The sequence below is a fragment of the Fistularia commersonii genome, chromosome 10 (genome assembly GCF_037954325.1).
Source record: "Fistularia commersonii isolate RoL2024-O1a breed Wild chromosome 10, RoL_Fcom_v1.0, whole genome shotgun sequence".
In the NCBI taxonomy this organism is placed as follows: domain Eukaryota; kingdom Metazoa; phylum Chordata; class Actinopteri; order Syngnathiformes; family Fistulariidae; genus Fistularia; species Fistularia commersonii.
In genome coordinates this window covers 8,152,198-8,180,183 of record NC_141293.1, presented here as the reverse complement: position 1 = coordinate 8,180,183, position 27,986 = coordinate 8,152,198, and the positions used below count along the sequence as shown (strand labels likewise).

At 43.6% G+C, this 27,986-nt stretch overlaps 1 protein-coding gene across 1 annotated transcript; it reads right to left on the bottom strand.

Moving 5' to 3' along the window:
• Positions 1 to 4: 4 nt before the first annotated feature.
• Positions 5 to 24,146, bottom strand: nr2f5 (nuclear receptor subfamily 2, group F, member 5). The gene is made up of 4 exons (XM_086153544.1): positions 23,124 to 24,146; positions 10,135 to 10,415; positions 8,350 to 8,596; positions 5 to 2,208 (listed from the first exon to the last, which is right to left on the bottom strand). The coding sequence occupies exons 1-4, from the start codon at positions 23,488 to 23,490 to the stop codon at positions 1,889 to 1,891; spliced, it is 1,215 nt and encodes a 404-aa protein (XP_086009670.1). The 5' UTR covers positions 23,491 to 24,146; the 3' UTR covers positions 5 to 1,888.
• Between the last annotated feature and the right edge of the window lie 3,840 nt (positions 24,147 to 27,986).

Below are 27,986 nucleotides of genomic sequence, written 5' to 3'. Positions count from 1 at the left end.
AATCTGTGGAACAACAGAATTTTATTTTAATAAATGGATAGTCCATATTTCCAAACAAAGGTAGAGGGGATAAAAAAAAAAAAAAAAAAAAAAAAAACAAACACTGACACTTTCTGCCAATTAATGTGTCGACAGACAGCTTTTCAAAGTCCGGGATGGCTTTTCCAATTCTAATAGTGGATTTTAACACCACAGTGCCATGTTGGAGATGTGACTGGTTGCCATATCAAACAAACTTCCACCAAAGGGAAGGAGGTGAGAAAAAAAAAAAAAAGACAACTTAAAATAGTTCTAAGCTAAGTCACAGTCATAAGTCCAAGTGGGAAAATATTGTAACATAGACTGAGGTTTCAGAGGTTAGTGATACATTTCTCTACGGTATCAGTACAATTATCCAATGACATGAGTTGAGGGGGTTTCCCTACATGACAAAATCATCAGGAAGTGGGAAAAGAACTCACATGAGGTCCAAAAAAATGACAGCTCTTGATATTGTTTATTGACGCATTAAAAATCACTCCCTTGTGTCCGTCTTTTTCCACCTCTTGATATCCACAATTAACCGTCGACACTTCATGTGAGGTCATTTCCTTTTTTTTCTAACATAATAACCTGTTATAACAGGTAAAGAGAGATTATGGCACAGTCATAAGATAAATGTTCAGTGACAAAATCTTTGTTCTAAGGCAAGTACAGCTAGTTTTTGTAAAATATTCCCGCCCCCCACCCCTCACCCCAAGTAAGTCCAAAAGGTCCATTCTTGACAATTGTTAAAAAAAAAAAACAAACCTTGCGATGAGGTGCGTCACTCCTGTTTCGTGTCTGCCTTCTGAACGACAAAGTAAACTAAAAAAGGAAATTTGCAGTAAGAACCATCAGTTTACAGGAGTGAACGAGTGTAGGTCCTGCCGACTTTACAACACAAGTGCCCAAGCTTTTATTTGTATTTCATTTTCCTCCTTCTCTTCAATGGGAGCCAAACACAGGTAAAGTCAAATTAAAGACAAATAGAACATACGATTCGAATCACAGACACTACAACAAAATATATTCCAAACAATATGCATTTTTCTAAGCTTTGGCACAGGCTGCTGACAAGTTTCAATTTAGCGGGACGTGTCTTTCCGTTGTATTGGTATTGCCATGTCTGTCCGTCAGTCTGCCAACCCACCTTTTGAACCTGAGCTTTTCCCATTGAACTCTAATATGCTATAGGTGCCTATGAATCAATGATATACTGTACATATGGACACAATCATGAGTATCTCTCCATATAAACAGTGCTAATACAAACACACACAATAAAACATGTCCTCTGCAATAGTCCAAGACATTTTGGCATTTGTCCTTTTTAATGGCTTTCGGTTTTCAAAAAATTGGAAAAAATATACATAGGGCCTCGCGCTCCGGGGACGTCGAGTCTGATTGGCAAAGCCCTTGCTCAGTGTCATCGTACTTGGACGCTCGTACGCAGCCTCTGCGGATGTAGGTGTAGCACCAACGGTAAGGATGGAAATGTTTTCGCCGCCCCTCGCTTGCGAATCGACGTCTGAAAGTGAGTCCAACAGACCTGCTGGTGAACCGTGCGGTAAACCCCCCCCCCCCCCCCCCTTCTCGCCCATAGCCGTCCGTCTCGTGCCGCGTTTGCGGGCCGAACGAGCGCGAGCCGAGGGGGACCGCGTCGGGCCGTCGGGCGTCTGAGTTGACCGCGATGAGTGTTTGGCTGGCTTGTGGGACCAGGTGATGACGAATTGCGCCGTCAGACTTGGATCATGAGTGGAATGGTGAGGGAGAGCAAAAAAAAAAGGGGAAGGAGGGATGGACAGACGGGCGTTTCGGGCGTTTAGCCTGCGCGTCTAATCCGCCGCCTCTCCTTCGAGCGTTTCGCTCAGGGCCCGTTTTCATTGTAGTGGAGGGAGATGGGTCGCTCTCGCTGCACGGCGGGCATGTAGGGCCAGTTGTAGCTGGAGCCCGACAGCAACATGTCGCGTAGAAGTGTCTCGATGGGAGTCTTGCCCACTAGGCGGACGAAAAACAGCTGCTCGATCACCGGAGAGGAGACGATGCGAAGCGAGGGCAGGCGGAGGAGGAGGCGTCCGAAGCGGTTGGGCTGGCTGGGGTACTGGTTCCTGACGTACTCCTCCAGGGCGCACTGGGATTTTTCTTGGATGCTCTCCACGTGGGCGACATCCGACAGCCCCATTGCATCTAGACCGGAGAGGTGAACAGTTTATTCACGATGGTTAGGGTGGTAGATCTGACAAAAGCGTCGATATCAAACACTCCGAGGTCTGTTATTTAATGATCCATTTTGTAACATTTACAGAGCTTTTGAAAGAACAATATTTAAAGAACCGCGTTATGTCGTTTGCTTTCATTGACAGTGACTCCGAGCAAACCGAAGACCCTGCGGGTTTTCTTTAAACTCCGTAATTGCTTCCAAACCACTTTCAGTAATAGAATACAGGGGCACGTCTTCAGTCTGTGACTGAGCGTCTGGAGACTGACCTGTCTGTCAGCTGTAAGATTGCTGGGTTCAGACTGCATTTGCCCCTTTTTTTTTTTTGGAGATCCCAGTCAGATCGGGGGATGGTGATTTGCGACAGACTGTTTAGTTGAGCCGGACGAAACACTACACCGAGAAGATATCCTCGTCTTTTGGTGCTAAATTCCAGTGGAAGATATAATGCCGCTGCTGCTGCCCGTGACTGTCTGCCGCACAAAGTGGAGCAATTTGGAAAAAACAGCCAGCAGAGCTCAGTCTAACATGACCATAAACTAGAATTCATTGGCCGTGACTATGTAGAGATTCGGCGTAGGAGCTCCATATGGAGCGGAGAATCGTTTTTTTGGCAAATTTCGATCAGTCAGAATGGGAGAGACTCCTCGGAGGAGGCACAAATAACCACTTTGCATGAGAGATGGCAATTTTATTCTGAAGTGATTAAACTTTATCTTTCTGAGGCGTCTGGAAAGAGGGGATAAAAATCGGTCATTAACTGCTCCATTAACGGTCAATAAATCATTCACGCCGAGCTTCAGCGGGGGTCCGCGAGGCGTCAGAACCAAAGCTTATCTCTACGACCGACCCGATGTATCGGAAGCAAAACACAAGCTTGTTGACGATTTAGCGTTTATGATGGATATACATTACGAAAGGAGTTTGGTTTAGACACCACGGAGTCAAAATTCACTATCAACGGAATCGGCACAAACTAAATCACCCGTAATTAGAGGGGCGGCTCGATGCCGCCGAGGTTTGCGCTCCCGCCGCTCGACAAGAAAGTTCAAGAAGAGTGACTAGTTAGATGTCTTGTTGTGTGGCCGTCTGACCGACTGGTGGCCGATCTAGATTAAACCAAGTTAAGCGATACCGACAATGAAAGAATAAATTATAATCGCGGGGGGAAGTCGGAGGAGGATTCCACACAAGTTCATCTCACTTATCTGATGGGATAAAACAGAATGTGGTTGAAAAAGTAAAGGAGTTTTACAGATTAATTAGTGAATATTTTATCATCTTTATGCGTACCAAAAACCTTCATTTACTGTTATTTTTGTTGATGAGTTTTTCCTGGGAAATGTATCAGCCTGAATAATGAATAATGAAAGACATTTAAAAATAAATATATAAAAATACATGTATAAAAAATAAATATGTATTAAAAAAAACATATATAAAAATAGATTATATTGAATTGTAGTAAATACTAATGTAGAGGATGTTTGTCAGATGTCAGATGTTTCAAATAACTTGTACTCAAAATAGTAAATAAAATGAACTTTTAGTTAATTTAATGTTATTTTGCACACGCGATCCGATCCTGTAATTTCGTATCGATGTCAAAATTGCCGAGCCCAAACAAGAAGGCCTGCTTTCCAACCTCGAAGGGGCGGTAAATCGTATCTTGTATAGTTTAAACGATAATAACGCATTCGATTTTAATACTGAACACCGAAGCTTCTCGATGACGGTTTGTGGTGACATTCAGCTCTTTGTTTGGCTGTTAAACAAAAGACGAATCCACGGCGCCTTCGCACAGGGGAGCGGTTAGTAGCAAAAAGACAGACCAAATTTAGAGTAAATATTGGGAGTGAAATTCAGCAGGTTGAGAAACATGAACAAAAATGAATGATTATATTGTGTAAATAAGCAATTATTTGCCCTCCGGCTAGGTCGCGTCAGACAAAAAGGTCATGTATTATATGTAAATACGCACGTCGGCGCGTTTCGGCGGCTCCCGAGAGGCCAAAAATATCCGTTAATGCAGGTTTAATCAGAGAAATCTGACTCAAACTTGAGGTAATGGAGGTTGTCACCCCAGATATATGTATCTACCACACCCCTGTGGTCTGTGTTCACAGCAGAGTTCAGTGTTCCCTTTCCCTCAGCTGGAGGTCATGTTCTGCCTTCCACCTCCTCACACCTCCCCTCCCTCTGGCCCCCGCCTTGGCAAGGGTCTCGCACAACCGAGTAACACTGTGCACCATACTTTTCGCACCCCCTGCGCGCACGGGGGAGGGGGGGGGGGGGGAGCACAGGGGATTTAGTGAAGGAGGTCAGAGATGTGTGAACTCTAAACAAAGAAACATTTTACTGTACTCCGCCATGTCGTGTAAGTAGTGAGCGGCTGTCCCCTGGATGAACCTTCATTTGGAAGGCTGGTTTTTGATGAGGGCAATTTCTTCTCAAGCATTCTTTTTAGTCCCGAAAGCGTCGGCCCCGTCGGTTTTAACCTGTCACCTTGCATCGCTGGCCGCCTTTGTCGTCCCACACTTTGATCTGGGCGCCCGGGCCCCCGGATGCGTGCGACAAAAAAAATTTCATTTACCGATTATTTTAATCAAGTGTGTCAACCCCCCCACCCCCCGCCCCAACACGGCCGCTATTCTCACCGCTCGAGTTCAACGACCGCTCCCGCTACAGCCGTATTCTCCGCCGTTCAGTGGGACAGCTGGACCTTTTTTTTTCTTTTCCTTCCCGTGTGCCGACGCCATTTTGGGGTCCTGCGTGACAAGGCGGTCATTCCCCGGTTGGGATTATCAAAGCTGTCTGCGCGACTGAAACTACTTCGCGTGCCGAAGCGACAGCTCTGTGGGCGCCCTTCCACGCCAAGCGCTGTGTTCTTTTGTCTGATCCTTGGGCACACACCGGGTCAGTGGGGGTGAGGGATCAGGGTGGCAGGACTGAGATGCCCGCTCCCTGATGTGGCTTGATGGGACTGGGCTTCGCAGGCGAATCGGAGGGAGGGGACTCGGAGGGAGGTGAGGGACGATTGGTGTTTGTCTGAGCTTGTTAGCTCATCTAACCAGGTCTGCGAGAGTCAGGTTTATTAATGGGTCGGTCTGGTTTCGAGCACGTCTGTCTCCGTTACAATGGAGCCTCTTTGTTGGGCAGATGTATTGTCTTTTTTTTTTTTGGGGGGGGGGGTTCGCGGTCTGTATATTTGTGATGTGTGGGTACGTCTGCCCGTGTACAGGGAAGTCACATGAGATGCTCTGGGCTACAGGGGTTATGTAGGTCACTGCCGGGGCTGTGGCCAATCCTCTGTCTCACTGAAACTCACCATACATAATTCAACTCCCGTGGTGGGGGCAGGGGTCCCGGGGCCTCGGCTGGGCTCGAGGTTGGATTTGGGGAGGAGGGGTGGATGACTGGTTTCAATAATAGATGGGATGAAGAGAGATCGTTGATGAGGGCATGGAAAAGAGGGACGTGCTGGCTCCTCGGCGGTGCGAGGTAAGACGGTGAATGTGATGCGCCGCACGAGGAAGTCTTGAAGCGATTTTTTTTTTTTTACATTTTTTTTTCTTTAAAGAAGAAACAGACATCTCAGTGTTCGTCTTCGCCCATTTCCCCCATGGGTCACAAGGCATTCTCGTTGAAGTATCCCAGATGTGACAGTATTTTGGCTGGCAATGAAGCCCAGTGACTGTTGGGATAAACCTCAACAGACTTTGTGTGTAAGCAGTATGAAAACAATGTCTGTCTCATGTTGCCTCACAGTGAAAAACCATTGTATTTTGATTCATCCTTGTCTGTAGCCCAGTGGGGAAACACAACGTGAGCCGAGAGGCTGAAAACCCTGCTTTGTTGGAAGACAAACTGTTTTTCAAATGCATTTACTTAGTAATGCACCGAGACAAATGGCAGGAAATAGTCAACTATTATTATTATTATTATTATTATTTCTGTTGTATTTCTGTTGTATAATTAGTAATACTATTGTATGTGTAATTACTATTACGCAGTACTATTATTTAAGTAGCATTGTTATAAATTGTGCTTATATTAGTGTTAATAATAATGCTTATTAATCATGCATATGATGTGCAATAATTGCAATAATTATTTTTATTATTTTGAGGCTTATACTGCCTATACTGTCGCTCTGTATTTTCTAAAATGACGTTCAAGTGCCATGTCTCGAATCTGGATATTAACTGAATATCAGAGACTTTAGTTTTTATGTTTTAACCAGGGATTTCTTTTTTTATTTTACAATCTTGTTATGAGATTTATTTTCATTGTATATGGTTTGTGGTTTTCCTGCTTGCAAAATTTGCAAAAATGATTTTGCATTCATTCATTCATTTCTGTTGCTGCCGTTTCAGTCTTTTTGTGTGAAGCACTATGGACATTATGCACGTAAAATAAAAACGTGACCGATTTGAAATCAAGCCAAAGTATTGATAATGATTTGCTAATTCAATCGGTTTTGATAATCCCATATAGATGTCGTTCGCTCAATATTGTGTCGTTAATTTATAGCCAAAGTGTCAATTTAAAGATCAGGACTACGTTTTTCTCTCTGCCCTTTCTGTCTACTGTCATAAATAAAAATGCAACAATTGCTGTAAACTGATGCAAAGGTTACGTTGCAAAACTTAACTTACGACAAGTAATTTTAACTTCTGCAATATATGGAGTATTTTTCAGTGGATTCCACATGAAAGAAAGAGTTAGTTACATTTTGAGTCCTGTGCTTATATTTAATCTTAAATGACTAAAGAGTGTACTGATACACATGGCTGCACCTTCTCATTTAAAAATATGACAATCTGCGGCGGGAATTGATCATAGCAGAGAGTCAGTTGAATGGTGACCCCCAGATAAAAACATTAAATTATAATTAGAAGGATAAAAGCAGGTGAGTTTGTTTCAGCTTGAGCAGCTCCTCAGAAAGCTGGTTACAGTTTCTGTGCAATATTTCATAACAACTACATGTACAGTATTTTTTCATTCTCTTGTGCACTTCTTATCTTTCACTCGTTACTTAAGACACTTTATAGTTTTCACTTGTTACTTAAGACACTTTAAAATTTACTTGTATTTCCTTATTCTCTCTTTTTCTCTCTTTTTTTACCGCTTATACAGTTTTCTACTATTACCTATTATTGTTATATTTTTCTTGTAACTCTGGCACAACATTTCCTTCGGGATAAATACAGATAAATGGTTAAATTTAGTTTACGTCACCTTCACATGTCTGTCAGCGTTGCTCGAGTTGAAGTAAAGGAATGTTCTTCAGAGCTAAGATCTATTTCGGACACTTATCATTCCAAGTTTTAACAATCTATTGATAGTGGAACCTTCTTCTGCCACTGGAAATATGCAATAGTCACCGGTGTGTCATTAAGTCTAAAGTCTTGTTCAAAGTTAGTTCCCTAGCTGTTTGACACTTATTAACCAACAGCCTCCGTCACCTTAAGGTGACATTTACATTTATGTAAGGCTTCCTTTGTCCCAGTTCTTAAGCAGTAGATTATTCAAAAAAGTTTTCAGTCGGTCAGTCGGAGAGCGGTGTCATGCAGAATGAGCCCTATGTGTTTTACAATGTTAACAAAGACCTAATGGGTTACTTAAATGCTACACTAATCTAGTAGTTAGCGTTGCACGGGTGCAAAATACGATGTGTTACCGGTAATATAATCAGTAGGTTAAAACCATAAACGTGAATGATGCTTTTAAACAGAAATTGCCCGTCGAGATCTTCACCTGTTGGTCTGTGAGCGCTTTTAAATAATTTACAAGCCATAAATTAATAACCGTTGTGCATATTTGTCTCTGAGAGTTGCTGGCATGTTCTGTAGACAAAGGAGGCGACTGCCTCATGTTGCAGTATTAACCATCCAGTCAACACCTGCTTCCTGACCCTATAATTTAATTAGATAAATAAGTCAAGCGCGGTTCTATTGAACATGTAAATAAGATGAAACGTCCACCTCCTCGAACCTCCTGTTAAATCTCTCCCTTAACGTTTTGGTTTTTGGAAATTTCCCAGTCACGCGTTTCCCCTTGTGACTCGACGGCTACGTCGCGCGCACACTCGCCTCATTCACACTCACCAGACGTGAAGAGCACGATGGATTTGAGGCAGGAATACTCGGCCGTGTCCACCTGCAGGGCCTTCAGCTTCTCTACCTGCTCCTGGAACACGCGGATGTGGTCCATGAAGGCCACCACGCGTTCCGCTGACATGGGTGAGGCGTGCAGGCCCGCCGCCGCCAGCAAAGGGGCCACATGAAGAGGCATGGAGCACTGGGCGGCGTTTAGGACGAAGAGCTCGCTCCAGGACATGCGCAGCAGCGCCACCTAAGGTTGCGGAAGAATTGAAAATAAGAGCGAAGCCCTCATTTATCAAGTTTGTCCAAGTTTGATACGATAAAACATCATCATAAGAATGTTTACAGAGAAACAGGAGGCTTAAAACATTGCCTGATAATGTCCGGCAGCTATTGTAAACAAAAAGGAAGTATCACTTTTTCTAATTATGGGGTCTCTTTAGGAAAAGTCATAAAATTTCAAGTTGGAAAAAAATAGGTTAAGGTGTTTTTTCTACAGTTAAACATGGTAGTGGGTCAGTTTTGACCCGCAAGACAACACAAGGGTTAAAAGAAAATACATTTTTGAAGGGTAGGAATGATTATTCTTAATATTCGGGGAGCTTTCGGCAGCGGAGTGTAAACAAGGAAATACATTTTTGAAAATTAGGAACGATTATCCTTAATATTCGGGGAGCTTTCGGCAGCGAAGTGTAAACGGCCATGAAGTGCACATATTTTCCAAATTACTTTATTTCTCATTTGCTCGCATGGTGACACGTTACTTGCAAATGGCACGATTCTTCGTTCACACACAAGTGCCGTGTTATTTCAGTGTGGGAGGAAGGAAACACATACAGACCAGAGGATTGTCCAAAATTGTTGAATGTTAAGGTATGGAGGATTACTCCATTTGAAAATACACTTAGGCATTTCCTGTAATTTAGCTCATTTTAACTGATAACTTACTGCCTTTCAGATCATTTCTATGTTGTTTACCACAGTAGTTTCTTGTGCATTTTAAGTAAACTTTTTTTTTAACTTGAAAGTCATTTCAAGTGAAATGATTCCTTGAAAACTATCAAAAAAATAACCTTTTTAATCTAAATATTTTCTTAATGAATGTCAACTTGTATCTAACCTTTATGTAAATCTAATGTATTTCTAAGAAATTTCAAACTGAGTTACAAGTTTGTTTTTATTTGAAGTTATTTTCCTAGAAAAGAGAAATAACATTTCAGTGTCTGAGTATAGACAGTAAAAGTTCTGATCATTCAAATTTTATCCTTTTAGATATTCAAAAATCCATAATACGGTTTCACATGAGCTATCTTTGAAGGGAATTTTCAATATGGTGATTTGGTGCAGCTCTAGCGAGGCTTATTTGTGACTGCCCAGGGTGCATGTAAATATTTATAGGTCTGAGCCAAGACTTTATACCTGGTGTAAATCTACATGAGTAGCACTGATGGCGCCCATCTATCAACACGCCGCTTCACGATTACCAGACATTTCTATCATCACAGGTCGGGACTAACAAATGCACATCAAGACCGAGGATAGATTGAAATTTGGAAATTGGGATTTTTTTTTTTTTTTTTTTTTTTTAATAATTTCTGATTATTTAATTTATTCTCATTGACAATCTATTCAGATTTGTTTGTCAGTGAAGTAGGTAAATATGATCAGTTTATTTGTGATGTCGCAGATACCGTTACACAACGTCTTCACAAAACTACCTTTTTGTATATTTTTTTTTTTTAGATTTTGCATTGGGCCTAGTGCTTAAGTTTGAGCTAAAAGCCTCACCTGATCCATGAGCTGCAGGTCAGGGAAGAAAGGGATGTTCTTGGCCCACTCCACGGCACTGAACAAGAGTCTGGCCGCCAGCTCGCAGATGTTCTCGATGCCCATCAAGTTATTTCCTTGCATGCACTGGGCGCCGTACCGGGATGTGGGGTAAGGTTCTGCACGCAGCAGCAGGGAGATGAAGCCAGACAGGTACGGCTGGCTGTTGTATGGGTCGGTGCCGTTGGTCAGGTACTGGCCCGGGCTGCTCTGGGAGTTTGACGTACGCCCTCTCTGAACAGCTGAAAAAGAGACGTGGAGGTTATTCAGGGACAAAAAAAAAAAAAAACACATTTTTTTTTAACTCAACAGTAAACATCGCTTTCTGTTTTGGTTGCTCGGGTTCAAGAATTAATTTCAGCCTTAGCTAGTAAAACATTCACATTATACAAAGTAAATAAGTGTGCGGGTTTTAGTCTGTGTGCACATGTGTGCAGGAAGAGGTGAATTGTCACAAGATCAAAATTAGGTGAAAGACGTACATTGCCATAAAACAATGAGGCCAACAGAATAAATCACCCAATCCATTGAGAAAGGACGCGTTTTCATTTTCTCGTTAATCACTTTTCTTTCGGTCTCTTTACCAAAGTCGGCGCGTCGGAAAGAAATGGTTTGTCGTACCGAGCACATAAATATTTCAAAGACGGCTTTGCCGTTGTTTATGAATTTACTTATGTGTTTTTTAACCACGCATGGCGCTAGTAGGAAAACGCGCACTGGCGTTGTCACATAGGCAAGGTAACGGTGATCCAATCACAGGTGCGGCTGCGGGGATTGTGGGTAATGAAGTACTTTTTTGTGTCAAACCATTTATGCATTAAAGGGGGTAGGTTTTTTTTTTTGTATGTCGAGCTTCAAAAAGGCATCGAGACTAGCATTTTCACTATTCGATGTCACAACTTTACTTGGTGGTCGAAAAACACGAGTTATTATAAAGTGAGGAAAATGGTGAACACCAAGTGAAGTTATAGATTGAAGGCAAGTTTTTAAAAAGTTTCATTACTTTTGGCTTCTGCAGGATAAGATACCATTGTCCCACAATCTGTCACCTGGTGGAAAGTCTGACTTGGGAGGGTTATGTATTAATGGTTTTATAAAGAAAATCACTATAGAGAAAATGAATAGGATTTGACGGTCACCGCTTAGCTGTATTTTATTAAGACCGGGACATTTTTATACTGTTTCTGTCTACTTTTTCTTGATGTAAAGGTCCTCCTACGAGGGAATCTGGTAACTCTCTAACAGGCCATACATGTCTGTCGTTAGGTTATTATAATCCAGATACATTTTTATCTCAAATGTCCTCGGCGCCGCGTGTCCGAAAAGCGAACGAAGGTGAGACAAAGACAGAATAGAAAGAGTCAAATTGAGCACGTCAACCACGGCGGGCACGGGGGCCCGCCGAGAATGGGGTCAAAGGTGCGAAAAGTGTAGAGACAAGAACATTTCCCCCCCGCTCCTAAATATGTCAGCGCTCGTCTTTTCATCGACGTAGTGGAAAGTTGCCAGGCCAAGGCCACTCTGCTCTGCTGTTGTGCATCAATGAGTAATGACAAGCAGCAGCTGGTAAAGATATAACACTTCTTCACACCTACATGTGTTATGCACCCACATATGCATACACATACCACACATGAATACTTATGGTAACATGTCCACCCCACACACACACACACACCTCTCTCCCCACTACTGGCAAATGGCTCAGCTGGAGGCAAAAAGGGCACATAGAGGCTAAACGCTTGTGCGCACGCGCGCACACAAACGCACGCAAACACACACACACGGTCATTAACACATGCATTCTCACATTCACGTATGTGTCTTATTTGTGTCTGCATATTTACATATGTATACATACACACACACACATATATCTATATAGTTATATAAACACGTGCTCCCAAATCACACACACGCTAATGTGCACGAGCAATGATGATGCGGCGAGTGCTTAAAGGGCCTATTTGGAAAACACCTGTTCAGTCATCCCCACTGTCTGACTAATGACTCCATCTACTGTTACAGCGAGGGGGGCCGGGGTGGAGCTGAAGGCAATGAAAATGCAAAGGGTGCCACGTGTGAGGGGGGGGAAGAATGAGGTAAAAGGGTGAAATGGCAAGATAAGGTGGAGATGGGGGGGGAGCAGGGGTGATAAATGGAGCGAGGGAGGAGAGAAAAAACTGATGGTGAGGAAGGTTTAGTGTTCAGTACGGTGGGATATAGGCTGAGCTGGAGGTTTACATAAAGAGACAGGTGGAGGGGGAGAGTGGGAAGAGAAGGGGGGAGGAAAAAAAGCGGCGAAGGAGGGGTTTGGAAAATGCTTTTCAACTCGGCATCACCTGTCACCTCAAACACAGCAGCTGTGTCAATTGAACACACACCACGGCACGTCCGAACGGCCGGGGGTCAGAGCTGTGGGAGAGCTGGAGGAGATGTATCGCGACATCCGGAGAATTGATTTTGCTTTTCAGGATATATCTGCTGTATCGCCAAAGAGGCTCGGAGTTACACAGGAGAATCTGTCTTTTATATTTTCAATAAATCATTTTATTTTATAAGCATTTAAAAAAAAATCACCGAGTCTGTTCCTGTTTGTTTTCGAAGGTTTATTTTTTTTTTTCGGAAAATTCCTCAAGAAATGTTTTGGTGATTTCCTCTTGACTTTTCCAACCAAAATTTCAGTTTACCATAATCTCTAGTTTTATAAGGTAAAGTTTTTCTAATTTTTCAGAGGTGACTAACGGCTACAGGGTGGTCTTAATCCACGATATTGCGCAAACAAATCCAACTTACCAGAGAACAAGTGACTTGCAAAGTGGCAAAAGAACAGAAACATCTAAAACAAAACCCGAAAACCCAGTGATTTAACCTGACGATGACCTGTAAACAGGCCTCAGACGGTAAATTCATGTATAACAACTTTTAGATATTGGAAAAAAAATGCACAATACCAGGTATGAAAATATCTTTTAATCCCTTTTAATCTGGGCAGAAAAAAAAACCTCATTGCACAAAAAGGTGCCGACCGCAAACACAAGCGTTCCCTGTGAACTGCGAATGTTCCCGGAAAAGAATGCGGTCTCCTTTGGCAAACAGCACCGTCTCGCCTGCCCTCGACCGGGAAGGTGTTGCTTGTCACAAAGGCAGCGTTGCACAATGGGACGTTTCTTGTAACTCTAGCCGCTCTCGTCTTAGCGAGGGGGTGTCGGATTAGCCACCGCGTGTCTTGTCCTTCGCTGGATTTCACAAACGGGGGGAAAAAATAAAACGGAGAAATCGGGGGGGGGGGGGGGCGGCGTTCCCACAAAATCTGAATATGTAATTCCAGCCGGAGCTGGGGTGAGGTTTTCCCCGGGCGCGTGGCGAGCAGAGCCCTCCGCTGTCATTCCAACGGTTAAGACCGTCCGTGACCTCAAACTGTCACTCACTCCGCCTGTTTCATTTCACCTAAAAGTCCAACAAGCCGGGCTTCCACCGCAACTCACTTATCAAACTCATCACAATTCGGCAGCATTCCGTAAATTCCGTGACCCACCGGAGCCCTCGCTGCTTGTCACGCCTCTGATTTGTGAATTTGCGGCTATTAATCTGCTCTCATATTGATTAGTGGTTAATCCTGCAGATGGTGGCAAAATCTACTTGATCCACTTGACTTTTCAAAAGCCTCATTGTGGGCTTCACCAGTGGCTGAGAGGCAGGGCACTTGAGTATGTCGGACTGAGTCACATCGCACCCCTTGTGGTCCCCGCTCCCCCTCCTCGCCTGCGGGCTTCTGACGGGCCCGGCATTTGAAAGAAAACGAGAGGGGGAAGGAGAAAGAGAGGGAGGGAGGATTGATTTAATACAGCGGGGCGAGTGTCGACTCCAAAACATGTAAACATGCAAAAATGAAAAATGGCAATCCTGCAAAAAAAATGGTCCATCGACGTCGAATCATCCAAAACGAAGATAATCTAATCGCAGCTTATTAAAGCATATTTTTAAACGACAGAGACGTACGTGGGCCGCTTTCACCAATCGGGATGGTTAATCTTGTTGCTTAACCATAAAGTTTACATGACAAAAACTAAAGGGAGAGCCTCAAAACTCGAAATCATCTCGACGAGAGATGTAGGTGAGCGGTTTTCCCCCCTGGAGATTTCCTACCCCTGTCGATCTCCTCGCGCCGAAGGAACCGGACACTTTCAGTTTTTTAAACCACTTAAATCACACCCCCACCTCCCCGAAAGAGGCTGGCGTGCCGTCAAAGAGGGAAGAACAAGAGAAATGATTTTAGATGGCGCAAGAGAGAGAGAGAGAGAGAGAGAGAGAGAGTAAACAGATGCCTGAGGATAAGAAACAAATGGCAGCTGAGGTCAAAGACAGAGAGTAAAGGTAGGGGGTGGGGAAAGTCAGATTTGGGTATGTGCCATAATCTGCTTCCTGCGTTTTAATTGGTGCACGCTGGCTTAGCTTAACGTGAGTGACCGTCCATAGCCCCGCGACGAGAGCGGAGAAACGAGCGGTTTTCTATTTCGTCGTTCGGGTGTTGGGAAAATTCTCCAAAGGAACCCTCCGGACAAAAAAAAAATTAGTGTCTCGGGGTTGCGGGAAGTATAGAATGAGGACGGGGAGAAGCGAGTGCCCCCGAAACAGAGGTACCACGAGGCCTTTCAGCTGCGACATTCAAAATGCCACTTCAGCAAATGGCAGCTGGCAGAGAGCACGGTTCGCTGCCTGGATGCCCTGGATTAGCCTCTAGGTCAGACTGTTAGTGGAATTACAGCAGCTAAATACAATTAAGGCCTATCAACATTTGGACTAAAAGGTCGCGGTGCTGGGGCACCACAGACGCATTATGGATTTGGCTCAGTCTAATAGTTGCGTTTAATAAGTAGCTTTTCCGTTTTCTAAAGCTTCAACCGGAGAGGGAGAGAGAAAGAGAGAGAGAGCAAAAAATAAACTGCGTTACCTCACATGAACCTGTGCCGCCTGATGTGATTCCACATCATATAGTGCCGCCGCCGCTCAGCCAAGCGCGCTCGCATGTGTGAGTGTGTTCAGGAGAGATTTACAAGATTTGAAAAAAAAAAAAAAAAATCTGAGGCCATAAATAGGAACTTTCAGAACGCATAGTTGTCAAAGAAGCCAGGAGTTACATCTGCTGCCAGGAGTATTTTTTATATGCTTCAGTTAGTGCAGAGCCATACTTATAAGCCCTGTACATTTTCTAATAAGAAGTCATATAAAGCACCTTAAAGGAGCAAAGTCAGAAGTGGTGTGTTCCAATAAGATTCATTTTTAGGGATATTTCTAATTTTGCCTCTATGATTTTATGTTTTCATTTTCCTGTATTTTTTTTCCATGTTTTGGGACATTTTTTATCTGATTTTCAAATAATAATCTAGTAATTTCTTCATTTTTTAAGAGTGATTCCTCTTATTGTTTTTTTTTTGTTTTTTTTTAATTTCTTCCACATCTCTGGTATTTTTTTGCAAATATTTCCTCTTTTTGATATTTCTAAGGAAATGTCTTATTAATAATTACAATAATTAAATAATTAATTGAACTAAAATCAACATGAAATCAACAAAATTTAGCAGGATATTAACCAAAAAAAAAAACAGTTGATTTTTTTTTTTTAAATCCTGTTGTAATTTTTTCATAATTTCTTGAATTATGGGGGGGCAACAGTCCTTTCTTATGATCAATGTCTTGCACAATTCTGATTTTTTTTCCCTACAAATTTTCAGGGTTCTTTTAAATTTTTTTTTTTTTTTTTTTTACTCTATTTGATTTTTCCAGAGTATTTTTAGTTGAGAAATTAGATAACTCAACTGAACTGAAATCAACAGGAAATCATGTGAAAACAGTCAGGAAATCCCCTGAAAATGAGCAAACTATTCTTTTAAAAAAAAGGAAAATTTTCTATATATTCTCCCAGAAAATTGTAAGAATATTTGTATTAATAGAAAAAAAAAAAAAAAAAACAAGTATGTGGACTTTTACAGGATCCCGACGATTCAGTGCTGACTTATGCAAGATTATGAGGAGTCAAAAGTTCAGTAGAAGAACTCTGTGGCGTCGGAACAGCTCACTGTAGGTGAATCTTGTGAAGTGGCCAGCGAGTGTGTCTGGGTCGATGACATACGCGTACGCGAGTGTGATCCAGCTCAAAGGATAGTGTGCGATGTGATACCATAATATCCCCGCGGCGCTCGTGGATTTATTTTGGCCCTGATCTTTAACCTGCAGCAGGGCGAAGCCCCAGCTAATGTGTAAACCGAGAGATAAAGACAGGCAAAAAAGGGGAGGGGAGACAAGACGCTCGCTTTGGTAAGAAAAACAACGAAAAAACTCTTGTTTTTTTGTCCAAAGATGAAGTCATAAAAAGTTTTTATAAGCTTTAATTGCACAGCTTGTTGTTCATCTTTATCTCTACAGGAATACGAGGTGCCAATACCGCCCGGTTCAGCTCACGGTCGCTCGTAAGAAATGTGTCGTGAGAACAAACCGCCTGCCTGTATTTACTCTACAGAAACATATTCTGCTTCTAGACACGACATTCCTTCTAATTTTATTTCCATTTGCGGATCAGAGTTTCGCGATGACGGCGGTAAGGGGGATCTCTCTGGGCTAGTCTGTAGCGAAAGAAATGAGGTCAAATGGAATTTCCAAAAATAAGCCCCGCAGACTTAATGTGTTCGCTGTGAGAAAGAGAGATACCGAGAAAAAACACATAAACAGAAGATGGAGTTGGATGTGATGAGAGGAGCCAGCAAGGTTAAAACACATTGATTTCCTGAAGATGTCCTAACAATACAATATAATAAAGACTGGACCCTGGTTTTTACACCAGTTATTAGCGACATTCGTGTTGCGGCGCTAAAGCACAAAGTTTAATAACCTGAGCCAGTAGCGGCTGAATTAAAGTGAGCTGCATTGCGGGCTGGAAAATTTGACTGTCAACTTGTAAATAAAGCGAACCGGAGCTCTTGGCCTTCTTTCCACCTCCTTCATCTGTTGCTGCACAGAACTCCTGCTAGCGTTTAACGCTGCTTTCAAGTGCCAGGAGCTACTGTGGGATTCTCAGTAGTGGGTGTTTATGGACAAATCGAAGAGGAGAAAAAAAGAAGGCCCTCATGGGCTGGACTGCATATAAATATAAATCTGTTATATTGTATTTTTACTGGAAAATCCTTTTGACATCCTGGTTCCTAATTTCCATCATTAAATGATAAGTTATTTATTGTACGATTTTAAATGAGCTAAATTCAATGAAAATCCACAGTGGAGAAATAATTGAAAATAATTTAGAAATTACCATTTAAAAAAATGTGATGTTTTTTTTCATTCTTCTTGCAAAATATATTTTGTAAGTCGCTTTGGATAAGAATAAGAATAAGAATAAGAACAACTTTATCTATCCTGAAGAAAATTATTGTGCCAGAGTTTCAAGTAAAACATAACAATAATACATACATGGCAGCAAGTTAGGCTATGCAGTGTGTGTGTGTGTGTGTGTGTGTATGTTTGTGTGTCTCTGTCCAAAAAAAAAAAACCCTCACTAACCCAAGCTTACTGTTCTGTATATTTCCTGTGTATCGTGTATTTGCAAGTGTATTTGCAAGTGTATTTGCAGTCCCTATGTCCTCTATTGTAAGTCGCTTTGGATAAAAGCGTCTGCCAAATGTAATGTAATGTAATACATAATAGTAGTAAGGAGGGAGAATAAGAAATACGAATACAATATGAAGTGTCAAAGTAAAGGCTATAAAGTGTTTATAAAGTGTTTTAAGGTCTTATAAAAGCATCTGCCAAATGACAGTAATGTAATGTAATGTAAAATATTACTTTTTTTTTTTAAAACGCAGTAAACTGACAAAAATGACTTCAAATTTGGCCTGGTTATAAATGACAAAATTCAACAAAAAAGAGGAAGAAAAGTGAAAAATGACCCCCTTTCACCCCCTGTCACCGCCCCCAACCACCTCTAGTGAGTCCTGAGGGGGAAGCATCTGCAGCAGTTGTGTTGAAAAACCAGAGAGAGAGAGAGAAAAAGAGAGAGAGAGCAACAACATTACGGGAAAACACAAAAACCGGAGGCAGCGTTGCAGGAGGGGAAAGCGGTGACACAGACAGAGAGAGACAGACGTGGAGGGAGGAGAAGGAGGAGGCAGCTTTGCGTGAGGAGCCGAAGATAGTTTTCTCTGTTGCCTCCGTCTTTCAGACTTTGATGAGGCAGTTCCTGAATTAATTAGAAAAGCAACTTCATCTCGAACTTGATGGTTTTCTTATTCACATCATCACCATCTGTGCACGTGACTCTTGTTTCACGTTTCTAAAACGCTGCTTTTCTCTTTCCAACTTCAGCAAATCTCATCTCCCCCTAGCAGAAGTAAACAGAATCATCACTTCAGTCAATATTCACACCGCCCACCCCACTTCCCACTGCCGTCCTACCGGCCGAGAGGCAGCTGTGTTTTTAGTTCGGGAGAACTTACCCTTCAAAGATTTGCAGTTGTGTAGTTAAGAGGTGTTTAACGTTTGTTGCCAGTCAACGTCCGAAACGAGGGGATCTGTTCGCTCGTGTTTTTCGTTTTACTTCCGGCTCAGGACCTTTACCCAGATGACCGGGATACGGAGGTCCGGGGATTCCCCCTCCCCCCCCTCAACCCCAACCGTGGAGCTGAAGGAGATGCTCGGGGTTAAACGTTCTTGTCAGCGGCTGACATATTCTGCGTCTTGGCGTCATTACAAGTGACCCCGGTGACACGCGAAAACAGGTCGAGCTACTTAAGACGCAAGCAAAACAATCCAGAGTCCAACTGGCTGACTGACTCAATGACTGACTGACTCCAAGTACTTGAAGGTCACATCGCACTCACTTTTTGTTGTGCAAAAAAAGGGAAAACAAAAAAATACCAGCAGCGGTGGATGTGACATTAAACCCACCATGATTCATCTTGTCACACACACACACACACACACACACACACACACGCCTTTCTGCGATGTTTATGTCAGACTTTGGAAAGCGAGTGGGTGTGTCAGGGGTGAGGGATGTGTCGATGGCGGTCATTTTTTCTCCAAAGCCTCTGATAAAGACTGCGCCTGACAGGGGGTTAAATATTCAAATTTGTCAATGGCTAAACGACTGGGATAAGTAGAGGATTTGAGAACCGGAGGAGGCCAGGCCGCCGTGTTTTCGGTGTTAAATTGCAGGCTGTTACAAGCCCACTGCCCAGTATGGATTTGTCAATACACACTGTCAGCGGGGTATTTACTCACTGGAGGGGCCCCGGGCCACTTCACTCACTCGGACTTTGACTGGAGTCTGTCTGTTATTAATGTTTTAGTTTTGGTTGACCTATATTCGCCGCCGCTGTTTTGTCAGAGTGCAATATGGGTCACAGGAGGCGGCGGCAACTTCCCACTGTGCGTGTTGGACTCGGGTATTACCGAGTAGTGCAACAAACAACTGCTGGATGATCCACTGCACCTCATCGGGTCTCAGCGGCGGATAAGGGATTCATGTAAAACTATAAATACGGCAAACTCTACCGAAAAGAAAACACATTCTGAAGCCGGTTGAAGTAAAGGTCATTCAAGCGGCACCACATACTTGCTGGACAATTCGGGACCTTAGACTTTGAAAGGACGGCTAAAACATGACTGCACTGTCATCAAATTCAACATCCACTTCGCCTCTGAGTGTAACATTGTGTATACACCGCAAAGCAGTGTATTACACTGTAATACATAAGACGCTTCTGGATAAGTGATGCCACACTTCGCTGCTGCTGTGGATATTAGAGCATTGAGGTCACTTCAAACTCTGTTGTGAGTTCCAGGCATCTTTTGAAAAAATCAGAAAGAAATGCTTTTCAGAAATGCACAAGAAGTCAACAGTGGCGATCAAATGTCTCAAAAATTTCAGAGAACATTGTATAAAAGCGAGCCGAACAAAGCGCCCGTAAACATCATCAGAAATAATCTGAATAATTTGCAAAAGTAAACTGGTAACTAAAATGGATGGATAGAGGTGAAGCAAAACCCCCGTGAGTGGGAGTTGAAGCAAAAATCCAGAGCAACCCCAATTTTCTATTTCAAGCCATGCAGTTGAGTATGTATGTGTGTGTGTGCACTCTACCCGTGTGTGTGTGTGTGTGTGTGCATGGTGCTCAGTGATACACAACGGTCGGGGTGACACTCTGACTTCATCTTTGCACTGATCGGCCCAGTTGACTCTCCTCTTTGCACGGACTCACCATCGTGTCCTTGTGGGGTCTTTCAAAATGAAAGCTCACCCACTTGGAGCGCTTGTCAGAACAATTCTGCGCCTTCCGACATCCCACCCGGCCCAGAAACTCCGCCGACGGAGAGGCGAGCCCGAGTTGAGGCGTGGAGCTGCGTCGTCAGACAATGATACTAATGCTGCCCGGGTTGCTTTTCTTTTCTATCTTTGTTTCTTGTAAGGTTTGATTCCCACTTAAGGCTCATGCAGGGGTGTAACTGTCATGTTGCAGAGAGTGGGAAGCCAGCCAGATACAACGGGAAATACAAAAACACGTCTCCGTCAAATATTATTTCGCACAGCTGAAGGAGGTCAAACGCTCCCCTTTGGATGAAAAAAAAAAAAAAAAAAACACCCAACCAGAAATAGCAAATCTCCTAAATATGGCACAGCTTTTAAACTTTAATCGCGTCCACTCAGGCAGTAAAATGTGAAGATAGCTGTGAGAGGAGTCACGCAGCAGTTCTAGGGATATTAATAAAAAAAAATGAAAAAAAAAAAAGGGAAAAAAAAGCCGGCTGGAGTTTTTAGACAAAATATCTGGACGGTTGAAAGGAAATATAATCACCTTTGACTTCTCGAGACAAAGGATCAGCTTTAAGCCAAGAGACGGGGCTTGAATCGGTTTGAAAAGAAAAGGTGACTAGTTGTGGAAAGCACCTGACCTTTTTGCATCTGGAATAAGCCAATGAGCAGACTGAATCATGAGCTTCACCTGCGACCAGGCTGAAAACAAACACGGAGCCCAATGTGAAACTGCTGAATTATTCAGAGGAAACATGACATGGATTTACCCAGAAACTACAACAGCTTTTTTTTTTTGGTTTCTGACAATAAAAACAGGAGGGTTCAGTGTCCAATTTACAATTTTTTTTTTTTTTTTTGGTAAACCCCAAACTTGTGTTTTTTTTTTAAGCTGAAAATAAATGTGAAAATGAATCCCATATCTTTAACCTGATTACTTTTCATATGTGTCCATTTTTTTTTTTTACATTTTTAATAATTCATCTTTTTTTTCTTTCTCTTTGCTCTTCCGTGCCGTATTTTGCACTCGTCTTTACAAAAAAAATGAAAGAAAAAAAAAAAATCAGCCCTAAGTAGACAAATGATAAACAGAAGTAAGTCGACAAAGAGGATTTGAGGACACCATTTAATCCGGCTGACCTCAAATGCACCACCAGATGAGCTCAGCCGATGTAAACCTCCAGCCAGCCAGTAGTGCAAAACATGATTTATATCAGGTAGTCAGCAGACAATGAGTCTTAAGACATTTCCTTAAATTGTTTTTTGGATCTTATGAGAGGGTTCATATTCATGAATGGAGCCACCGGGCGATGGGGAGGGGGGGTAAGAGAAATCCGAATATACAGATTTATTTTTAATAAAAAATTGAGACATCATATTGCCCCGGAGTGGAGTTTTTCCAGACGCGCAGCATCATAATTTCATCTCATCACGCCCCGAGTGATGAAACAAATTCATTTCCACGCGATAACACGAGCGCGGAGACTCTTTTGTTTGTGTGTGCGTGTATGTGTGTGTGTGTGTGTGTGCGAATAAAACAGGGGGGGGGGGGCTTTTCCTTTTCAGACAGCGGAGACCGTCATAGGAAAGGGCTCGAATATTCCCCTCCGAATCCATTAAATATTTCAAAGTTATTTATTGATTTTTTTTTTCTTTTTCTTCTATTTTGCAGCAAAATAAAGCAGCTGTGGGTCAGGCGATTTCCTCGCGTTCATCGACGCGGAGAGGAGAATGACCGCCATGGTGTGTGTATGACTCGCGGGTGTATTAAACACACACACACACACACGGGAAGAGAGAGAGATGGCGATCAGGTGCGGTAACCCTTGAGGGATCTGCGTCCCGGACTCCACAGGATGACTGTCTCTACATTTGTAGTTCAGCTCCTGATGATAATCAATCATGATAATTTCGAATTTCAAATTTTAAATTCAAAAATTAGTAAAAATATTTTTTCCCGCCCGTCTGTTGTGTGTGTGTGTGTGTGTGTGTGTGTGGAGGGAGCTTCTTCTCTCCAGGGGGGGAATGGGGGGCTCTCGATTCTCTGGATGGACCCAGTGCGGGGTGGGGGTGGAGGTGGGGATCCCCCGCACGAACCGACGCACGGCGTTCGGCTGGGTAGCGTGCACACGCATCTCCAGCTGACAATTTCTGTGCGGAGGGGGATTCTTCCTCTCTCCTCTTCCTCGCCTTCTCTTTGACACTAACTGACCCGTCGGTAATCCGACACAGTACGACAAATGTCGCGGCATACTCTTACGGCGTGATTAAATAGAAGTACAATGAAGATGTGTGTGTGTGTGTGTGTGTGTGTGTGTGTGTGTGTGTGTGTGTGTGTGTGTGTGTGTGTGTGTGTGTGTGTGTGTGTGTGTGTGTGTGTGTGTTGGGGGGGGGGAATTCAGTGAAACGTGCGTTGCCCCGCCGCAGGTGGGAACGATGCGCAGAGTGGGAGCGCATGGCTTTTACGCACGGAAACTTTCCTTAAAAATAAAAAAAAAAAAATTGGGCTTTTTTTTTTGCTTTTTTTTTTTTTACAGAATCTTTTTCACAAAGTTATGTTTTTTTTCCCAACTGCTCGATAAACCCCGTTACGTACGACTGAAAAAAAAAGCCCCAGTGGATTCCCGATCCCCCTCCGGAGCCTTACCTTCCCTCCTCATGCCGACTTTGAGGCACTTCTTCAGCCGGCAGTACTGACACTGGTTCCGGTGGTGCTGGTCGATGGGACAGTCCCGGTTGCCCCGACATGTGTAGGTGAGGTTCCGCCTCACCGAGCGCTTGAAGAAGCTCTTGCATCCCTCGCAGGTGAACTGGCCGTAGTGCTTCCCGCTCGACTTGTCCCCGCACACCATGCAGTCCACGTTGGGGATCTTGTCCCCGGAAAGTGTGTCGTTCCCCGGGGTGGAACCGTTGGGCGTCCCCGGCGCGCCTCCTGGTTCCTGGCCGCAAATCTGGAGCTGAGAGCCCGGATCTGCGGAAATGTTCTCTGGCCACTGGTTTACTACCATTGCCATGCTATCCGCCAAGACTGAGCCGCCGGAGGGGGGAGAAATCCGTCCCGAGGAGAAGGAGGAGGAAGAGGAGGAAGGCGAGAGCGATCTTCTCACTTCCTCCCGAGGTCCGATCGAGCCACGCGTGGATCTTGTCTTCAGTGGCTCAAAGTTCACGGCAGCCGCCGGGGTTCATCACGGAACCGGAGCTCGGAACGCAACTCCAGCCGCTCCGCGCCGCGCAAGGATCCATAAACACCGCCGCTCTGCGGAGGAGGAGTGGGAGGAGGAGGAGGAGGAGGAGGAGGAGGAGGAGGGGGCAGACCTCTCGGGGAAAAGTCAGTCCACGGCGCGTGTTGGAGGGGTGGGTGGGTAGGGGGGGGGGGCGACCTCCGGTAGAAGCCAGGCGAGGAGAAGAAGAAAATAAAAAGCCCACTCGGTCAAAAATCGGCTCGACCTCCGGGATGAAGAGCTCGGCTGGAGACGGACCGCATTTCAGAGATGAAGATCCGTCGGACGATCCTCCGTAGGAAAAAGGCTTTTTGTTTTCGGCGCGGTACTCGGAACTTGGGTACTACTATTTTTCTTGTCTTTTTTTTTTTTTTTTGTAAACCGTGCTGAACCCTCGCTGTCTTTCCGTGCCGCAGCGCCGCTTCGACGGTCTGTCCGGGACTCCCGAAGCCGAAGCTTCAGCTCGGGGGGGAAAGTGTGACAGGCAGGCAGAGCCGCCGCCACCTTCCCCCTCCCTCCTCCCCCGGCGGCCGCGCCATATTAGGGCATGACTGCCAAATAAGGACATAACCCCGCCCCCTGCTATGGATGAAAGCCCCACCGCGATTGGTGTAGGCGGTCCGGGGGAAAAAAAATATGTAAGGAGCATCCTGATTGGAATGTGGTCGATTTGGGACGAATTTGACTGACGGGTGCCGTCGCTGTGAAAGTTGGAAATGGGGATATGCTGAATTTCATGTTTTTTGTGCTTAAAGAAGGTGAAATAAACAAACAAAAAACTTAAATCAACATCTCGAACATAAAAAACGTATTTTTCATTTATCAAATATGTATTGTAAAGGAAACAAAACTAAAATGACTGAAATATATGTTTGTGGTTAAAGACGGTAAAACAAACAAACCAAAAAAAATCAACATCTTAAACATAAAACCATATCTATATCTATATAACATATATATATATACATATTTCAAATCTATAATAAAATTACATTTAGATTGGTACTGGAATTTTGCTATTTGTCTCTTATGAGGAACCCTTGCTCCAACATGCGTAAAAACACATTCCTTTTCAGGAAATGTTGCTCTTAGGGTTCCTTTTGCCGAGTGATATCTTTAATATAAGTGATATCTTAAATCGACCGACACAACAACACGCATGACCCGCACGTCACGCGTCACATTGTCAGCCATAAGAGAAAACAAATGGTAAAACTCCTCACCGGGACTGCAAGATCTCCCCGCACGTCGAGCAGGTGAGAGAGGGTTGATGCGGTGTGTGTGTGTGTGTGTGTGTGTGTGTGCGGGGCGCCTTGTACTCCCGCCGGAGCCCTAAAAAGGCGCCCCCGCGGTAATTGACAGTGACAGTGTTTTTCTCTCGTGGGTTTTTTCACGCCGAGACCAGCGGGGACCTGATTATTTTCACAAATAGACTCTTGATTTGTAATGTGAAGGTAATTTCGCAAACCTTGCGGTGGTGGAGGAGGAGGAGGAGGAGGAGGATGGAGGAGCTGGGATGTCCCGCAACCCACCGTTCTGCCCAAGCCGGGTTGCGGGATAAAGTTTGGAGCCACTGTCGTCGTCCGATGCATGTTTTTTTTTTTTTTTTTGGGGGGGAAATTATCAACATCTGAAACTCGGAGGTGCATCTGGACTACCACTACATCTCTACCTCAGTCATTCACGCCTCTTGTCCTAATTCCGTTATCTACTTTTTTTTTAAAATCCTTGTTATTGTTGTTGTTGTCACTCCATTCTCACTATACTTATCCATTTTTTCCCCTTTATTTCTCACAGTCTGTAATCAATTTTTTATTCTTGCTGTTGTTGCTGTCAATTATTTCTTCTATCTAAATATGTCTCGACTCTTTTATATTTATATTCATATTTATTGATTATTATATTGTGCTGCGGTGACAACGAATACCCCCTATGAGGATCAATAAAGTACTTACTTATCTTATCTTGATGCTGTTTAATAACGCATCGATTAACTATTACAATAGTTTTTGCGAATTGGACAAGGGGATTGCCGGCTCTTGTCGTAATCTTATCTCTAAGGCTGTACTCTCACAAGGTTTTCCACCTTAAGGAGGGGATGCTGTGAGGTACCGAGACCTCACCCAGGGGCCCCCAAGGAGCAGCTCTGGCCAGAGGCGGTAAAGTTGGCCCCTCGGCGGCTTAATTGCTGTCACATGTAACCTTACCTGTCTTCCAATTAGCCGCGTTACTCGCTATTAGAGGATTCCACGAGTCACCGAGTCCACCCGGGCTCCGAGGCCGAATAATTAAAGTGAAATTCAATACGGAGGAGGCTTATGATGCCAGAGGTTCACCGGGCGAGGAGCTTAAATTAAAAAATGTCAGTGTTTTTTTGGTGCTCAACCATCAGGCCCAACCATGAGCCCGAGCCACTCATCTTTGCATGGAAGTGATTGGGGAAAGAAATCTCCTACACCCCGCGTAAACTGAAAGATAGTAATAGATATAGTAGCACAGAGATGAAATATAATTCGACAGAATTAATTATCGAGAGAATCGATATTTCATAATTCACTGTGAGAAAATATTTAGCTTTCAATTAGAGATGTGTGCACATTTTGCACATGAGGAAATTAAAGATGAGAAAATTGTCAGGGCAAATAAATTTGATTTAGGATGAGAGGAAGGATCAGAGGTCAGCAGCTGTGTTGTGGGTCAGTCACGGGCGACGGCAATGCAATCGCAAACTAAACTTTTTACGTCGATGCCAGGCGTTCGTAGTATTTATAGATTCAACGGGTATTTTGTTTAAGAAATGTTTAAAATCCGGTTGGAAAATGAAAATGGGAGATACCGTCGAGATTTTGTATTATTTCACAAGGCGAAGCAGTAAACTGGAGACAGAAATGCTGTTTCAATCTATAATATGTCGCTAACCATTAAATGCAAAAATGCATTTTTCCTTACAAATTACTTCCAGAAATCTTAACAGCTTAACCTCTGGCCAATGAGCCGCTCATTTCCAAGTCATTTCAAAGTCATTTCCTGTTTTGTTTCCTTTTTAAACCTAAAGTCCAACCAATCAAAAAAAGAGCAAAAAGGATGAAGAAGCATCACTCAGGTCTCGGCGGTCGATAAATTGTTCACCAGATTAAGATAAAGCTAAAAAGGTATGAAAATTTGTGGATAAAAATCGAGTTTAATCCCGGGTTTCTGGGCTTAATCTGGGCCTGCATCACTTCCTTCAACTTAGTTTAAAATATGTTAGATTTTGGGATGTAAATCCCCTTGTCCCAATGTAGGGAACATGCGCAGAGCGAGCCGCTCCCGCCACACTCGTCATATTGCACCTCCAAATGTCACTGGTGTCAAAGGCCACATAAAGTCTCAGGAACATTAAACTGTAAGAATATTTTTTTTTTTTTTATGTTTATCAGGCTTTTCCGAACTCCTCAGGATTTATGACAGAGATATGCAGATTTATTTGCTGCTCCTGTCTGATGGTCGCTGATGGTTGACCGGACCAACTGGTTCGGGGGGGATGGATGGCTTTGACAGGTAAGGATGTCAGAGTCGGGGCAAAGGGTGGTAAACATGGCCGCACCGTATGGCCTTGGAAATGCAGAGGCCGCTGGTTTACTCGCTAATTTATGGAGCACCTGACATCACCGGCACCCACAATGCAACATTCCGGTTCACGGGACGCTATATATGATCCCGTTGAGGAGGGGAGCCGCCGGGTGACCAGGTAGGTAACCCTACCAGCTCGGGCCCGAAATAGAAACTCAAAGCGGGGCCTGGGATGTTTGCGGGCAGGCCTGCGTTCTGGACGAGCTGTGAATAGATGCTATCCGGATCGTCCTCCGCTCGCAGGAGATCGATAGCAGGTGATCCGATGTAGTAACTGATGGATAGCCTAGAGAGGATGTTGCCGTCTAGCAGATTATACTGTAGATTAAAAAAAAAAACACGAAACTAGCGGTTCAAAGGAACTGCCGTCTCTCAGAAGCTTCCCGGTAAATCTTGATTGGATCTTTCAGGAAATAAACAAATGCACTTTGGGTTGCGATCCAGAAGTGGGTTCAATGGTATAAGCAGCAGGAGGTGCCAATTCTGGATGTGTGATGGAAGTGGACACAATTTAAAGGTCATTCATTTGATAAGCCGCTCAGTGTCAGCGTCTTTTAGACTTTTTATGTGTGATATAAGTTGGTTAAATAGTCATTTGCATGAGTTGTGATTTGAAAAAAAAGTCCATCTGGTTGAACTGACCTTTTGTTAAGTGGGGTAAAAGAAGGTGACCTTGT

Bases quoted from the DNA above. Each gene is read 5' to 3' on its own strand.
- nr2f5 (XM_086153544.1), bottom strand. From the start codon at position 23,490: ATGGCAATGGTAGTAAACCAGTGGCCAGAGAACATTTCCGCAGATCCG. The intron at 10,416-23,123 runs GTAAGGCTCCGG...TCTCTTTTTCAG, and splicing joins AGTCGGCATGAGGAGGGAAG to CTGTTCAGAGAGGGCGTACG. The intron at 2,209-8,349 runs GTGAGTGTGAAT...TCTCCGGTCTAG, and splicing joins CATCGTGCTCTTCACGTCTG to ATGCAATGGGGCTGTCGGAT.